Genomic DNA, 19,189 nt, shown 5'->3' with positions numbered 1-19,189 from the left:
GCACCGCTTTTGCGAGTTATTTAGTACAATAATGTTTTATTAAAATCTATTTCAATTTGTTTTCACCATTTTTCCTATTGACAGTCGTTGTTACGTGCGTCACTAGGTAATTAGTACGGACTGACCTTGTTTATTGTTTCTATACTTTGAGGATTTCTGTGGCAAGTGGCGGACGTAATTCAAACTCCTTCCGCACTGACACCGCATCAAATATATTTGTGTACCGATTACATAACTCTAATGGACAGGGTGGGGTGGTAGTTCACCGGACGACACTGTGTATATTGGGCGGCTCCTTTGATATCTCCTCCAAACATACGTTTATTGAATGACCCCATTAAACGATGATACACATCTCGATGAATATATCAAGACACTAATTCATCTTTCATAAACATTTTTTTGTCTTTGTGCTTAATATATCCACATATCAACGAACATTTGTAAAACATGTATCCTAAAAAAATAAACATTTTCAGGCTAGGTATTTGCCCACAGCAACACCTGCAGAACTGTTTATTCACGCGTGGTGTGGTAGATCGTAATTGACCGAGAGCAGGTATTGTAGAATCACCTGTAAATAAGGCCGACACTGTAATTAGATACAACGTACTAATGAGAATTATCATAAGAAGGCTGTTGTTTTTTCTGAACTGTTACCATTTTCATACCCAAAGTGACAATGCAGTTAAAAGTTGCTTTAGTGTCACAATATTCACTCACGTTTTCCCCAATCGCATTGAAACATAATTCCCACTGGTCAGTTCGAAACCGCATGTAATTAAATAATTATTTCGAGATTTCGTTAGAATGTAAGATATTCAGCCAAACGTTATGCAATAAAAGACGAATAGTTTTTTCCATTAAAATACGCGCACGCGTACCTGTATATTGCATACCTAGTGTCACGTAATTGCCCAGTGTGATGTATCAACGGGACATAAAACGGGAAATGAAATAGAAACTAACTAAAATTTAATGTTGTGGAAAATAACTCCAATGAATTGGAGTACACGCACATGAATTCGTATGATAAACTGTCAAAACGTTTTGAGAGGTAAGGCCGGGTTCATTAAAGATCGCTACAATATGTAAAACAGGTGAAATTTGTAGAACTAAAGGAAACATCCAACCAAATGCCCTTTTTAAATAGTAATGTAATGATATAATATTAAGTATATTTCACATGATACAATATACTTTGCAAACAGTTAGTTGATGCTTGAAAGAACTGACGAAACAATGGGCGAAATATTTTAATAACGCCGTAAAATAGTTGAATTAAGTAAAAATGAGTTAAATATTGTGTCATGATACTTGAATAAATACATTTAATGTATTTGCGAAACAAAAACATGAGTTTTAAGTAAAGGAACATATTTTCGCCCATGGGCCTACCCATGGGCCAAACCTTTTCTCGCCCATGGGCGAAATATTTCAATATCGCTATAAAATCGTTGAATTAAGTTAAAATGAGTTAAATTTGGTGTCATGATATTTGAATGAATACATTTAATGTATTTGCGAAACAAAATCATGAGTTTTAAGTACAGGAACATGTTCTCGCCCATGGGCCAAACCTTTTTCTCGCCCATGGGCGAAATATTTCAATTTCGCTATAAAATCGTTGAATTAAGTTAAAATGAGTTAAATTTTGTGTCATGATACTTCAATAAATACATTAAATGTATTTGCGAAACAAAAACATGAGTTTTAAGTAAAGGAACATATTCTCGCCCATGGGCGACATAGTCTAAATATTGAGTTTTTAAACAATTTTTTTTTCATTTTTTCTTCCTTGGTATGTTCCCATGAAAACGGCATGTTTAATTTTGTAAATACCTTTAACCGAGACTGGGCAAAGAGCGTAGAGTTTCTGGACTTTTGGGTTTCCAGAATTAAAATGGGACGTGTTCACTGTATTCCGGACGATTGTGTTCTTTCATCTACTTTTAAATGTTGCCTATACACTAATCTGGACGTACTAGTCATTGTTCTATTTATGTCATCCTATTATATATATATATATATATATATATATATATATATATATATATATATATATATATATATATATATTAACGCATGTTACCATTCTAAAGTCATACTCTCATATAACCTTATATTGTTCATAGTATCAAAGTTTATTCAACAACATCAAGAACAGCAATTTAAACTACTGAAACACCCAAACACAAGGCTGTTATCAAGCGCTGGTGCAGACGTGATGCATCGTAAAAAACTGTATCGTGATGTCTTCAGAAATACAATTTCTTGCAACATTTATACTACGAGATAGTAAGCCTAAAGCTTACTCACCGGTGGAACGTAGACAATATCGCTAATAAGGTTACAGGCCGGCAAAGCCACATTTCGAAAATAGATAGCCCAAATTGATGTGGCTCTCGCGGCAATGGTTATGGTTGCGTGATTGTATAATGTGGCTCTCGCGGCTATGCTGTCAAAACATGCTTTGTGATTCTAACAGGTTACCGTATATAACAAAACAAGTCTTGTTTTCTCATTTTTTATTCAACAAGGATAACATATTCATCAAAACTTTACATTGATGAATATGAATAGCATATGAATACCATAATGGATTTAATGTCATTACTGCAGATGAAGGAGGTCGCCCACGTGGTCAGCATATTCCATCTCACTCAGGTGTTGGTTCAGGAGCTGGATCTTGAGGGACGCAATACGTGCATCGATTGCCTTGTACTTCTTTCTTCGTGAAGGTTCTGACCACTGGTGAGAGAGTCTCAGGACTGCAACCTCTTTGAGTGACTGCTCTCGCTGAAATAGCTTCACTACCTCCTAGATGTTCGGGTGGCACTTCTTGGCAAGTTTCTTTATCTTGTTGTGCCACACTTCAAGGTGATTGTTGGTACGGTGGCCTTGGTTTTCGAAATGGTTCAAAATCTCTGGCATGAAGGCCCCCTCCTTGAACCCAACTGGTTGTCACGTAGTCCATGAAGGCAGTCACTTTAGGCCAGATGCTCATGATATTACTTCCTAGATGGTCTGGTCCAGATTCGATTATTTACAGACCGGAATATTGCTGAGTGCGGCGTTAAACAACAAACCAACCAACTACCTCAGCATATAGCATCTGTGGGACCCGGCAACATGGCCCAGCTTGGGGCAGCCCTCGGCTCAAACCTGGTATGTATATACGTTACCTAACAATGTAAATCAGTCCTGTTTGGCACAAACAGGTGTTTTTTCTGAGAAATAAGCCTAAATCGTTACTTTGTTTGCTACCTGTCGGCTGGGCGTTTTCAGCTTAAACAATTTTGGGTATCGTTTACGTTTCATGATCACCAACTGCGCAGTTGTATGTTTCATGATAAATGCCGGTTGGTGTCTATGAGTTTATCGTGAGTTTAAGTGTGTATGTTAATGTTATCTCTGGGGGGTAGCACATACCGAAGTCGTTGCACACAAGTAGTTGTGGGAACGTTGCAGCCTCACTGCATCACATCCGGGCTGTGTATGTGCAGTTGTTTTCGTCAAAGTGTGCAGGCATGCGTAATGTCTCTGAATTACATTATAGTTTAAATTGCATAACAAGAAGCTTGAATAACATTGGGTGAAGTGAAAGAAACACCCTCTAACTAATGTCCCAGGAAATACATCAGTCACGGCATTGTGAGCTGCACGTTCAAAGTCCAACTAATGTGGGACACTCATTTAAAGGTATCTCTAAAGAACACCACGCTTAATAATTTAAATGTGGGACACTCATTTAAAGGTATCTCTAAAGAACACCACGCTTAATAATTTAAATGTGGGACACTCATTTAAAGGTATCTCTAAAGAACACCACGCTTAATAATTTAAATGTGGGACACTCATTTAAAGGTATCTCTAAAGAACACCACGCTTAATAATTTAAATGTGGGACACTCATATAAAGGTATCGGTAATCGGATTAAGTAATTACCCGCTAGAATAGGTGAAATGCACTCAGCTGAAAATGTGGCTCTACCGGCAATAGCCATTTCTGAAATGTGTCTCTCACGGCTAGACACTGCTAATACAGATATCACGTATTTGAATGTTAATACTAAAGACAACACTCATTATTTTTGCAGTGATGATATAACACTTATACACGTTTATTGGTGACTTTCATCAGTTTTGCTATTAATTTTAAAAACTTTGTTTTCACATATACAAGTAGCAATACCCGACTAGCCTGTCATACATACTTATGGGGCAATTTTCAATCTTGTACTGACTTACTCTGGTGTTCCTGAGGGGAGGTTATTGGCTTGGGCGTTATACCCCGTTTTTCTGGTAATCCTATTATTACTTCATTTTTATCTAATGACACCCTGTTCTCTGGATCACGGCTCCGTCACTATCCATAACAATTAAGATGAACATTCAGATCAAGTACATGAATGAGTTTGTTTTGACGCCACAGTCAATCAAAGACCAATGCTGTGCGGTTTGATTACACACTTCTACCAGGTCGAACATCGTGGATCTTTTTCTACCTAAAGAGAATCATAGTTCATATCCTAATCCATCTATTGCCTACGAAAACCGTCCCGCTCAAGATGACCTTACTTGTTGTTAAATCCATTCAAATGCGCTGAAATGTGCGTGTCAAGGACAGCTGATGTCCGATGCTGAAGAACCGTGTTCACAGCTGACCGACTTGGTATTTTTCTGCACTGACAGAAACTGGATGTACTGACACACAGCTGTTATAGATATTTAACTAACCCCTGATCAAATAGATGCCCTTCGTTAATCTCTGTGTGGAGTACCGTATATACCTTTGATAACGATACCGGTGGCGATGCTGATGCTGATGGTGGTGGTGATGATAATGATGGTGACGGCGATGCGGGAACACCGCATGGATGACCTATTCCTGCATAGATATATCTAGATCGGTGACGCTAAGCCGGTGACCCGTACCTAGATCCGGACATACCAGTGAAACAGGCACTCACTCACTCACTCACTCACTCACTCACTCACTCACTCACTCACTCACTCACTCACTCTGTATCAATCTATCAATCTATCAATCAAACAATCAATCAAAATGGAAATCGAGTGACGGATGCTTGACTCATTGTAAGTCTTTGTACGCCATTGTATCGTTGCTAGTGGTACCAGTTACCGGTTTAGGCTAGACGAAGCATTGACGAAGCAAAGAGTTTAATCAGACGTCTCCTTGGGGGAGACAGGTATCACACCTGTGATCCCTGGCGATAAGAAATATGACATTGCGTACCAGGCCAGCAGTCAGACATATCAACGTATAATTGTAAATTCTCCTCGGCGTAATATATATCTTGCAGGTGTACGTAAACAGGATGTGTTTGGTAACTTGAGCAGGAAGCACAAGTACACGAAGGGATGGTATTTAAGATGACAAATGAAAGAAGACAGAAAGATTGTGACCCAAATTTAGTTACTGGTGGCCGTGTCGCACACACGAATTTTTATTAAATGTATCCTCGAGAGTCAGTAAGAAACTAGAAATAACTGCCTTTGTTCTGTAAATCTCACCAAGTTTCAGCTTTCGCCTCTTCCTTTGTGAATGAGGTTTCACATTTGTAAAATGATCTCTGTTATCTGTCTGTACCATCAACTTAACTGCCCTCACCACCTGCAGTTTTCCCGTCCCATATTACCAAGCAGGTGACCCACAAGGAGGACTCATGAGTTATACTGTGCCTACCACAATAAGTTGTGAATACGTAGCCTTGCTGTGGCCAAACATTTTGTAACAATTTGGCAAACTTTGATATGTAAACAGCACATATAATTCAGTTTTATTTCATCTTAACATATCAGTTGAATCCCACTTGACCTTTGAAGATCCGGTTAAGAATAGATTTACAGCAACCCATGCTTGCCGTTATAGGCGACTATGCTTGTCGTAAGAGGCGACTACAGAGATCGGGTGGTCAGGCTCTCTGACTTGGTTGATGCATGTCATCGTATCTCAATTGCGTGGATCGGTGGTCGTGATATCAATCACTGGATTGTCTGGTCCAGACTCGATTATTTACAGACAACCGTCATATAACTGGAATATCGCTACGTGCGGCGTTACACAAAGAACAACAAAAACGGAAAAAACGGATCCTACTTATTTTGTGGATACCATAACAATAAATCAAACCAAAAGATCGTTTGAGCTAGCTAAATATAAAAAAATAGTCGCACGGTCTCACGTGAAATGTTCTTCATGAATACTGTAAATCATGAAATTAACGCAATAATAAGTCAGCACATTAATGCGAGTATAGAAGAACCCTGGCCTCAAATGCGTCATGACATTTATGAGAGTAGCCTTGCAAAAATCACTGTAGTCATAAAAACGACATATTTTTACATATATAAAGACATACAGAGGAAATGCTTAGCATTTATCTTTTAAGGAAGAATGTGGGACTTGCTTAATACATATGTATGTGGACATATATGTATGTACATTTGGATGAATATAGATATACCTCCTTATAGATAGTGATCGTAGATGATTGTAGAACGTGCACGAAGAAAATGGAATAATTATGTGAGTAATCGGGTTAATACCACGTTTAGCAATATTCAGCCATATTGCGATATTGGTTTCCAACATACAAGACGGACCATGAAATTATGACTTGAATTTGGACCTGGCTTTCTGGTGTGATGTAACACCCCATAATCTCCGGTAGAAATAGAGCTTAAAGCACGAATAAAGATCACGAGATGTTACTGATGTATACATCTTGACATATATTTGCGTAGTATTACTACGTTAATTCATCAGCATATATGTATTTTGCATAAAAGGATATTGTAGGATCGACGCTGACATGCGCATACCACCTATTCACCAGTGCTGTAATATTTAATCCATTTCTTTTGACACATATCGACACGAGAAACTATATCTAAATTTAAAAGGAGCCCAAGTAGGATGGAAATTTCAGCCTGAACCTGTTGAACATCTAGGCTTGTTTCCTTTTTGGCTATAGCATTGCCGTAAGGCCTTGGCGGAAGGGAACACCTGTTTGCACCCATCAGATACCAATCACAACTTCTCTCTCCAAACGAAAACAAAATACGAAAAATGTCGGAAGTGTATCCTTCCAATTTTCTATTTAGATACATGTTTTAACTTTAAAGTAATTATATGGATCTAATGTATTATTGGTATCTGTGATGCTGGTACCGTTTTGTCGCCATTGTGTAGCTTTTGTGGATTTATTATGAATATCAAATACATGTCTTGAAATATGGACTTGTAAAAGAGTTCATCAAAGAACCATATGCAGCCATTTAATTGGCGTGTATGGATATATTATCCATTTACTTATATACACTTATTATGGACATATACAGAATTGGATTGTACCTTATTATTAAAAACATTACCCGTGAAGATCCGGGTTAGAATAGGCCTTCAACAACCCATGCTTGTTCGAAGGCGACTAACATGATCGGGTGGTCAGGCTCGCTGACTTGGTTGATGCATGTCATCGTATCCCAATTGCGTAGATCGGTGCTCTTGTTGATAATAACTGGATTGTCTGGTCCAGACTGGATTATTTACGAACCACTGTCATATAGCTGGTATATTGCTGAGTGCGGCGTTAAACAACAAACAAACAAAATCTATTATTAAACACCTTCCAACAATGAGAAATTAAACTTATATTTCTATATATTCTGTTATATTTATAACATAATTTGATTCATAATTTAATTATTGCGTTGCTTTCTTCCCTGTCATTCAATGTACATGTTCAACCCCCTAAACTTTTAATATTTCATTTTTCACAAATGGATACGTTAATGAGTTGCCTAGATCTCTCGTTACCTACTCACACGAACAGATTAAAATAATTTGTTTTACTATCATATTTCTGTTTATCTAATTCATAATACGAAATTGATAATTCATTTATCACAGTATAGATCATATTCGTTTATATCATTATCTGATGCTAAAGTTTTATTGCAGAAATTATAATTAATTCAAAATGTAGAAAGATACTCAATTTGCCATTATTTATTAAACTGTACAAAGTATAATATATAGATCAGAATGCCTGTAACGGGTAGTATTTAAGAAAGAAATATTTGTCGATAAGTCCCATTTTTCAGATATGCCCTTCAGTAGTATTATGGTATATCTCCAAAGAGAGGTATACATTGTAGTTATCATTATTTGTGGATAATTCAAAAAGCAACATAGAAAATATATATGCTACCACGACGAAAGAATACAGAGTATACATAACTCGCAATTATCCAAAAGAGATTTCAAATCACAATAACATATCTGATATAAAGAGAGGTGGTAATGATTTAATCTCTACATTGTGCCCTTGTTCGTGAGCCCTTGTTCTATTCAGCAAACAGCCCCAAACCGAAACTCCACAACATATCCGATTACACTGATTCAGGCTGTCCCAGTTCTCCATGCGATACTGACGCCCGTTCGTCTCCCAGACCATAGAGAATAAATTTAAAAGGAATCCAGCTCAAGTCTAGAACGATTTGGCAAGCCTAGATTGCCTCAATTCTATCCATGAAAGTAAGCATTAATAAAAAGAATATTGTTCTTGTCTGCTTCAGATTATATTTTGTAGAGACATATGTTTAACTAGGAAAATTGTACTGACACCGGCGCTGTCCCTATTGAAGCTATTTATACGAATTTCGAATTGTCGTCCATTGTTCGATGTCAATACATCGATGACAAGTGAGGATATAATAAAGTAATCGTTGATGCCGCGCTACACTATAATAAAAAATTATAATCAAGTTGACTGGTGTGTACATTACTACAGTGAACATTTACATGATCATGCCCTTATAATCAAATGCCGTAATGTCAAATACTAATATATTATTGTGTGATGAATTTAACTGGATCAGTGGTAACATGTGATATTAATATTCCATCAATTTCTCTCCTGGTTGGTCCATCCATGTCTACAAAATGAACATAATACAATTAAAATGGAGCCTAGACCAATTCTTAATTTCAGGCTAGGGCTGTGGAAATCTAGACTTTCCCAATCGTTATAGATTTGAGTTGGTCTCGAGCTCATTTTTTACATTATTCTCTTGGGTCAACGTCACAGCTCATACCATACACTAACAAGACCAGATTGCCCCCCGCCGGAGCTCCTGGATTTTGGTTATATCAACTAACATGGCCAACTCTGCTCTTAAGTAAACAAGAACCCAATCAGCGAGGGGTCCTTTATCATCCCTATGTGACTGCTTATAAAAATCTGATATCTCTTCCCAAAGACCTGGTTAATAATATATTTTCTGCTGAATATTCGAAACAGAGTGAGTGAGTTGGTACTACATATGTTTACGGTTCTATTTTAAATGACTGCAGCGCCCCATTATGAAAACAAATTGTTTTAACGCCGCTCTCAGCAGTATTCCAGTGATATATTACGGCGGTCTGTTGTATATGAAATAAATGCAAATTGAATCTTGAATCTTGAAAGTTGTAACATTTCCGCTAATAAGTATCACATGCAGTATACAGTATATCAACTGCAATATACTGTATACAACATTCAGTATACAGTGTGTCGGGAGCTCCGCGCTGGGCTGGAGCACACATTTCCTACCCCTCTCCCTTCGGCAAACACCTCATGAGGGTTGCAACGAGATCACAGGTCAGGCGTGCACTCGTCAGTTGTCTAATGCGGTCAAGAGTAAGATCTTCTGGAAGACCACTGCACTAGAGGTATGTGGATTGTTGATGAGGTACTACGTGTTTGGAACTGGGAGTCGAACACTAAGCACTTTTAGAGAAGAGCTCACAATAAAACGTTATGGACTCGCGGACGGACTTGTGTTTTCATTTCAAGACTTACATGTATCAGGTTGAACTTCTACGACAGATGTAACTTGGTTACCGCTTCCTAACTGTAGCATTAACTAAACTTTAGCCTTTTATACACATTTGTGATGGGGCGACAATGCGACAACGAGACATATTTTGACCTTGACTATTTTGTAAAATAAAGAAAAGGATTATTCAAAGAGCGACAATGCAAACACGCGACAATGCGACAAATGGCCAATTGTCGCGCTTTTGTTAATTTTGACACGTTTTGCTTGTTTTTGTAAGGGTGTCAATGCGACAATGCGACAATGTCCCTTCCGTGATCCGTGCAAATAAAACTGAGTTACGAAACAGAAGTCTGACATGCCAATTAAAAGATAAAGTGTTGCAGCTTCTGATTTCATAGATCTTCAAGAAGGATTATCAATAATAGGATGGGTGATGAGTTCAACTGCATGCCGATTCTATCCGCTGTGATTAACAATAATGCTCCGAGTCAATACATTTTGTCAAAATGTATGACATGTATTACGTGAATGAACATATTGTTTATACTCGTCCATGTTTTTGACGGACAATATAATTTACATGCTCGGTAAAAGTGAGGACGGGCATCACTGTGTGTTTCCGTGCTTTCTTCAGGTGAACAATTGACTTGTCCTTGCATGTGTTTGTGACGGGTGCCACTTGTGTGGCAGGATACGCTCACCTTTTCCCGAACACCCGTTGGATGGCCTGAACCAATTCGGATTTTAATCCCACATCAGTCTGTACAACGTGATATAACTGAAATACTGAATTACTGTACAGTTGAAAATGGTGTTTAATGCGATTACCGTAGTGTGTTACTGCAACTGTTCAAATGTTGTGCAGTGCTGTTATGTAATATGTAAAAGAAAGCATATTCAATTATCCAATTGATTTGAATAGTGCGTCAGTGTATTTTATTAACGCCCCAAACCGTAATTTAAACACATATAATAACAGATCATATACACGCATGGTGCCTTGACTTACTGCTAACTTTAATAGGCCATCCCGGAATAAAATAGTTCCCCCCCCCCCCCCCCCCCCATGTTTTAGTATGTTTACAAAAAATATATTCCACACAATATCCTCATTAGATGAGGATTACCTCAGTAAGTCAATTACAATGACAGAGCGTCGTCATACATTTACATCAAGTACAATACGTCAAAATGGCCGACACGAAAAACGTGACGGGAGATATTTCCGAAGATGTTAATTAACCTGTGGCTATTTCAAGCCTTCATCATCACTGATCTATTAGCCGATCGTTGAAAGGTGATTGTAAAGATGTGTCAAATAGATACTAAGGTAAATTCATAGATTGCTGTTGATTGTCACTACGATAGTTTGGATGGTTTTTTCGTTTGGTTTTTTCTCTGGGATGGGTTGTAGCGAGGGTATCCTTAAACGGGCATGCAACCACGCTTCTGTATGAAATCGTACCAGGGAATTCCAAGGGTTTTCCCCAGGAATGTGGAAGTAGTCAGTGTTTACGCCATTTCAAGAATACAGTCACGTGAAGAACGTCATGTGACCGACCTCTCGTCCTAGCTGTATATCTTGTAAACTTCACATTAAAAAAAAATGTTATTATTATAACCAAATGAAAAACAACCCATTATTCGATAGGGGTAACTGTTCATAGCCGAGGGATATGTTACCACAATAAACTTGGTAACATTGTTTGGTTTGACTTCTTGGCGCGTGCCTGAATTCCATTAACATGTTGCATATACTAAAACTGGCTTATCAGCAAATCTCGCTGCACTGCGCGCGACAGATACCAGAGCAAAGCATGCCAGAAATACGAAACCTAAAGCTTTCGAAAGGAAGCCTTGGGAATCACGTGCGTCGGGGGACCAGCGCCAGCTGATTGGCCATTAACAGGTGTACAAGGCGGAGCAAAAAGCATCGTTTTTCCGTCCATTTTACGCTTGAAAAACTCGACCATTTTCTGCACACTTTCTAGACGCTCACCAATTAATCAATTTTAATGAATTTTTAGTCGTTTTTCCGTCCAATGACCATATACGGAAAAAAAACGACGTTTTCGTGTTTGCAGTGTAATAGGTCTCAAGATTAAGTATTCGGCTGGATGGCAGCTGCCATTTAATTACAAAACAGAGAGTCGTCTAGACGGCTCACATGTAAGTGCGCCGACATGTGCCTAAGATCATAAAATGGACAATCTTTGGTAACATCTAATTTATTGTTGTCTCACGCCAGAGCTGTGAATAATTCTGTTCATTGAACAATTGGAATTCAGGAAGTTATCAATAATTGTTTTACTTAACATAAGATAAGATAAGTTGTTTACAACATAATATTATGATGTCAGGACGTACTACAGTCAAAACCATATATTTTAAAATCAATTTAATGACAGACTATGATTTCCAAGTCCCGATTAGCAAATCAATGAGGTATCAGTTTCACCACATGTGCACAGACCGCCTATACTTATATATATATTTTTCATAACTATTCTCCAGTTAAAGTCCTATCCTCTTATCAAAAAATCTGTGAGAGTGATCATCATTAACGAAACTCATTCTCATCAAAGAATACAGAACAAATGAAGAATCAGATGCATACATTTATTGCCATGCTTCATTCATCACGAAGTAGATTTACATACATTTGTGAATAGCACTTAAACTGTGATAATGAATTTTACCATTGTCCATATTATATTATAAATATTAACCATAATATGGATTTCCGAATATAAAAACGACTCCAAACGTTGATATTCAGACAAAAACAAAGTCAGCTGTCTTTTAACGTTCAGGGGAAAAGGGTTTGCTTTCACAATTGAACATTTGTTTTCACCAAAGGACAATCAAATCAAGCCAAAAACAGTAAAAATACACATACATGGTAAGCGACCGTCGTTATACAGCGAGGGGGGGGAATTCGTCTGCTCTAACTGCCTTCACAAAAACATTCCACCCCTTAATTACCGAGGCAGCTGTGACGTAGTAGCATTACATTCGCTGCGTTTGCAGCTTATAAGATGTGTAATCTGTGGAGTGACTAAAGTAATATTACGGCTGAAATCTTATTTGCATGGTTGTTTTAAAAGAAAACTTACGGTTTAAAAACACAATTGTTCTTATATAATGTTATTAGGTTTGGTTTATAAATACAAGAGAAGATTTTTTATACATATAAAACTGGTCGAAAATACAGCTGAACAATAGAAAAATAAAAATAGGAGTTGTGAATAGTGACAAATTTGAATTACATCACTGTGTCAATAATTATTGATTGATTCCGTCAAACAACTGTCAAACCATTTATTGCCATGGACATACATGTACACAGGAAGTCGGCGCTGTCGGAGGCTCCAGGTAAATAAACATCGTGGTTTTATGACGGGAGATCAGACGAACCGTGAACCAGGGGCATGCGACGTAATTACACCTAAAGGTGGTAGAACCAGGGTATTGTCTCTTGGACTGGCTAATTGACCGTACGTATAATTGGTAAATATATTCGTTTTGACACCCGTGTTTCATGCGCATCCCGGCTCATAAGCAGAATACAGACAAATGAGGCCCCGTGATCAGCGGAGCGTGAACAACATGGATGCCGCCTTTCGGCCGTACCGAACAGTCAAGCTGCGATCTCGGAACTGAATCCAATTGCAAGCGGAGACAAGATTACTTCCCTTACCCAAACATGATCGTTGCTCAGAAATGTTCAAATCTATCTTCAGTAAATCATGAAATTAATGCAAGCATGACATTTATGCGACAAATGCGACTGTCAGTCCCTCTGATTATTTTAATGTTTCATTTCATCATAATAAAAAAGTTAGTCACTTTTAAGGTTACCACGTTGAAAATGGAAACGATCGTTAACAAAAACAACAAAATGTATTCTCTCATCACTCAGCCTAACAGTGATATAACTGCAAATTAAACAATCAAGTACGCTAAAGTATTACACATGGTGGGTGGAGGACCAGGGGCACTTTGAGTTGACAGGTGTCATCAACTGGTCAAGTAACATCACGGTTTGTATATTCACGTTGATTGGACAGTCTAGACTGGCGCCAACTAATCATGACGGCGTCTTCAGAACAGAACAGAACTTTATTTCTCCCAGGTTTAGGCTTACGTGGATAACGGAAAATTTTGTTTAAGTGATAGCACATTTGTAATTCAATCTAATATACTTTCCTTGATTGATTGTATGGCTGCGGTCGTAGATCCGGATGTATCTAAATATGCTCAGTATATACACAGGGTTTATTGTTATACTATTAGGATTAATAGATACAATTGAGTATTTATACCCTTGATCATAAAGTTAGTCACTACTTTCACACTTTGATTTGTATGATTTGGGTTATGATTAAATTGACAAAATAAGAAATCATTCCGTGTATATGTGTATTATATATTGTACCCCAATACATAATTAAATTGTGTATATATAAGGACACTAGGTTAATTACTGTAATTGATTATTTGATAAACATATTCACATTTAGTTATGTGATATGTCACAGAGGTAAAGCTAATTCATAACAACTAATTGTCCCATTTATTTGGTTTCTATCTTTTATATAAAACAAATGCTATAACATGGGGTGATAAACTTGATTGGCAATAGACGTAGCATATAATTGTCCACATGAACAGTCTACTCTGTTCCAGATATGTTTATTCATTTTGTCAGCATTTAAATCGTTGCATTCCTGGCTAGATGATACATTTGACGAAATCTTGTTCCCTGTTTTGAATTACCGTCAGATAGTTCCAGAACAATTATAAAATTTTCAGCCCTATGTGTTGCGCATAATTCGAAGTTCATATTCTTGTACGAACCCTTATCAAAATTCATTTATACCTAGTACTATTATGTACATATGTATATTAGTTCAAATTATAATAATGAGGCCCTCTATATTCTCGAAACGGTCTTTGTTCTACGACAACCGTAAGGCGGTATGGGAAAACAAAATATTTGTTTAATTGTTCAAAGTTCAAAGGCAATGTCATATAATTATAGACAAGGAAGATAAGAAATTAAATATAAAGAGTAGCCACTTTAAATGACAGAATTTCTTTTAGTTAAATTTGCTCATGATTTGGTCTTTTCGTGGTACATAGTGCCAAAATACTCTTAATTATTTACTTTCATGTCATTACTAATCTCACATAAGGTCAAAAGTTGTACAACTTTTAACAGATATGATTATGACATGTTGTATCCAAACATTTCCAAACATTTCCAAACAAATCCAAACAAATCCAAGCTTGGAAATATGACCTTTCCAAATATTGGAATGGTCATATTTCCAATTGGAATGGTGGTATTTCCAAGTTTTGGATTTTTGGGAATGGATGATATTTTGTCCAGTGATTGTCCCCAATGTCTATGCCCTCGTTCATGTAAGCAGATTATGATGTTACTGTGCAGATACAGCTGCACTTCATGCACACCAACAACATGTCACACGGTGTGTGGAATTTTACTTATGTTTGCTGCATTACGACACTCTCGTAATAAAAGCGGCAATAAATAAATACCTTAACCTTACGTTAAACTTCTTGGTCGGATTTCTGATTGAAAACAAATACTCAACACAGTTAGGGATCGTGAATAGTTTTAGGGATATTTATTCTGGTATGACTGAGCACAGTCCGGTAAGTCCGAGAGCATGGGTAGGGTTAAAAACACCACCTACTGTCGAGTCTGGGAGTAAGTATATGGGTAAAAGCACCACCTACCGTGGGATCTGGGAGTGTAGGTACATGTGTAAGCACCATCTACTGTCGAGTTTGACAGTAAAGGTAGACGAAAGGCATCATTTACCGTGGAGTCTGAGACTTTGGATAGAGGTATGTATATAGGTGAGGTGAGGTGAGATGGGGTTTAACGCCGCGTCCAAGATTATTGCACTTATATACCGACATGCATGTACGTGTATATGTGTGTGTGTGTGGCTGCTTGTACTATTCCGGACTGATGCCGATTTATAGTGCTAGCACACTGAGATACCATGCCGTAGTTTAACATGAATACCTCACTCAGACACAGTATACTGACTCCGAGCCAACCAGTCCTTGTTTTAGCCCCTTAATGCCGAGCGCCAGACAGGGTAACAACAGGTACCATATTTTAACGTCTTTTGGTATGACGCGGCTGGGGATCGAACCCCGGACCTTCCGCTCTCCGGGCGGACGCTCTACCATTAGACCACGGAGGCGGTCATGTATATAGGTAAAAGAACTACCTACCGTAGAGTCTGAGAGTATGGGTAGCGGTAAAAGCACCAGGGGTAAGAAGACCACCAACAGAGTTGTCTTAACTGCCCCAAAGTCCCGCACCACGCTCCCTGCACGTGCAGCCGGCGCCATATAGATGTAAGTTTCCTTCGCCATTTCTAAAAATCAAACATTCAAATAATAATAATTTTTTCACAAAACAGGAAATCTGCAAATCAATGTCCGAGAAAGCTTCACACATCTGTACGGGATTAGTAAGTAACCATGTATGTAGTCGTGAGTCACGTTGGCTGCCAGAAATCTAGGATCATAGGTTCGAATACCGGATCGCTCGTATATGTTTCTAGGTTTGTTTCACCTATGTGGTAACGCGTTAGTCCTGCATCACTTTGTGCTCTCCTCTCACATCACGCTGACACTCGGATACCAACCTGACAGCACCTTACTCACCCATCTCAGTGTGTATGTGAAACCCTTTGCAAACTGACAAGGCGACACCTCAGGATCAATGTCCATGAGCTGCTTACATGGGGTCACATTGTTGCTCTTGGCAGTCTTTAACATTACCGTCTTGTTCACATCTTAAAGGATAAGCACGTTCTGCTTGGTGACCCATTTAGTCTATCATGTACATGTATATGCGTCACTCAAACATGTCAGTGGCAGTCAACACTAGTCAGCCACTCTACTGACGGTTACCTGGCGTGGTTAATCGCCCACAGTAAGCAACTGGCGACACAGGATGACAGCAACACGCATATATTGGCGGGGATATGAAATGTCTCCCACTGATCTGCCTGAACCGATTGAATATGTAGTAACGTTACTTTTGAATACATGCAACGAATATACATTTTTTTGTGAATATTTCGCCTGGTTATGTAAGTGATGTTGTGTCCCAGGTGTTGCGCTTTCGTAATAGCCTGTCTTCAATCGGCCTCATGTCTGTCACGCGTATGACGTGATTTAACCTACCCCTGTATAGCTGTCACACCAAGAGATACGTGTCACACACACACACACACACACACACACACACACACACACACACACACACACACACACACACACACACACACACACACACACACACACACACACACACACACACACACACACACGCACGCACGCACACACACACTCACACACACTCTCTCACACACACACACACACACACACACTTATCCTCTTCCACGAATACAGACTGGATTGTCTTGTAGTCTGATTTGTCAATAAACTGGTTTACATTACCCATGCTGACTTGCACGCGACATCTGCGTGGCTGACTTCCACATTTGTAATTGTAACTAGAAATAAGTCCTATCTTGACCAGAAAGCTCACACACTCCTCCGGAAAACCAGCGAGCGAACAGAAGTGAAGTGTTTTGCTTGTGCTCCTTAGAAATGCTCGGTAGCCAGTTAAGACATAATCTTTGTTGTTGTATTTTTTTATAAATTGGAACAATTAGTCGTTCAACCTTCGACGAAGGTAAAACCCGGGATAGTCACAAGTTTTTTATATATATATATTTATACCGTTGTCTTGCTACAAATACATATACTTATACACATACATATACATATACACATACTTATACATAGCCAAATACTTATACATATCCATATACTTATACATATACATATACTTATACATATACATATACATATACATATACTTATACTTATACATATACTTATACATATACATATACTTATACATATACATCAACTTATTTATATACTTATACTTATACATATACTTATACATATACATATACTTATACATATAAATATACTTATACTTATACTTATACTTATACATATACATATACATATCCTTATCCATATACATATGCTTATACATATACATATTCATATACTTATACATATACATATACATATACATATACTTATCCATATACATATACATATACTTATACTTATACATATGCATATGCTTATACTTATACATATGCATATGCTTATACATCTACATATACATATACTTATACATATACATATACATCTACTTAAACATATGCTTCTACATATCCATATCCATGCATATACATATACATTTACATATTCATATACTTATACATATACAAATACTTATACATACACATATACATATACTTATACATACACATATACTTATACATATGCATACACATATACTTATACATATGCATATACATATACATATACATATACATATACATATACTTATACTTATACATATCCATATACTTATACATATACATATACATATACTTATACATATACTTATACATATCCATATTCATATCCATATCCATATGCATATACTTATGCTTATACATATACATGTCCATATACATATACATATACTTATACATATACAAATACTTATACATACACATATACATATACTTATACATATACTTATACATATGCATACACATATACTTATACATATGCATATACATATACATATACTTATACATATACATATACTTATACATACACATATACTTATACATATACTTATACATATGCATACACATATACTTATACATATGCATATACATATACATATACATATACATATACTTATACATATCCATATTCATATCCATATCCATATGCATATACTTATGCTTATACATATACATGTCCATATACATATACATATACTTATACATATACAAATACTTATACATACACATATACATATACTTATACATATACTTATACATATGCATACACATATACTTATACATATGCATATACATATACATATACTTATACATATACATATACTTATACATACACATATACTTATACATATACTTATACATATGCATACACATATACTTATACATATGCATATACATATGCATACACATATACTTATACATATACATATCCATATCCATATACTTATACATATACATATACTTATACATATACTTATACATATACTTATACATATACATATACATATCCTTACCCATATACATATGCTTATACATATACATATACATATTCATATACTTATACATATACATATACATATACATATACTTAT

The 19,189-nt window shown here is 36.9% G+C and overlaps 1 protein-coding gene across 4 annotated transcripts in view; it reads right to left on the bottom strand.

The window, feature by feature from the left end:
• LOC124149796 (solute carrier family 13 member 2-like) overlaps positions 1–16,942 on the bottom strand; it is a 56,326-nt gene extending 39,384 nt beyond the window's left edge. For 3 of the 4 annotated variants that reach the window (XR_007218740.1, XM_046521579.2, XM_046521581.2), the window contains exons 1-2: positions 16,570–16,812; positions 16,132–16,277 (exon numbers count right to left, since the gene is read on the bottom strand). Coding sequence is in view for 3 of the 4 variants with exons in the window: in XM_046521579.2 (XP_046377535.1) it covers positions 16,132–16,277; positions 16,570–16,573 (150 nt within the window). In the remaining variant the exon portion in view is untranslated. The other variant, XM_046521580.2, reaches the window with a different exon arrangement.
• Positions 16,943–19,189: the final 2,247 nt, after the last annotated feature.

The sequence above is a fragment of the Haliotis rufescens genome, unplaced genomic scaffold (assembly GCF_023055435.1).
Source record: "Haliotis rufescens isolate VD_foot unplaced genomic scaffold, xgHalRufe1.0.p SCAF_6, whole genome shotgun sequence".
NCBI classification, from domain to species: Eukaryota; Metazoa; Mollusca; class Gastropoda; order Lepetellida; family Haliotidae; genus Haliotis; species Haliotis rufescens.
The sequence above is the reverse complement of the archived record's forward strand: the minus strand, read 5'-3'. Positions and strand labels throughout refer to the sequence as shown.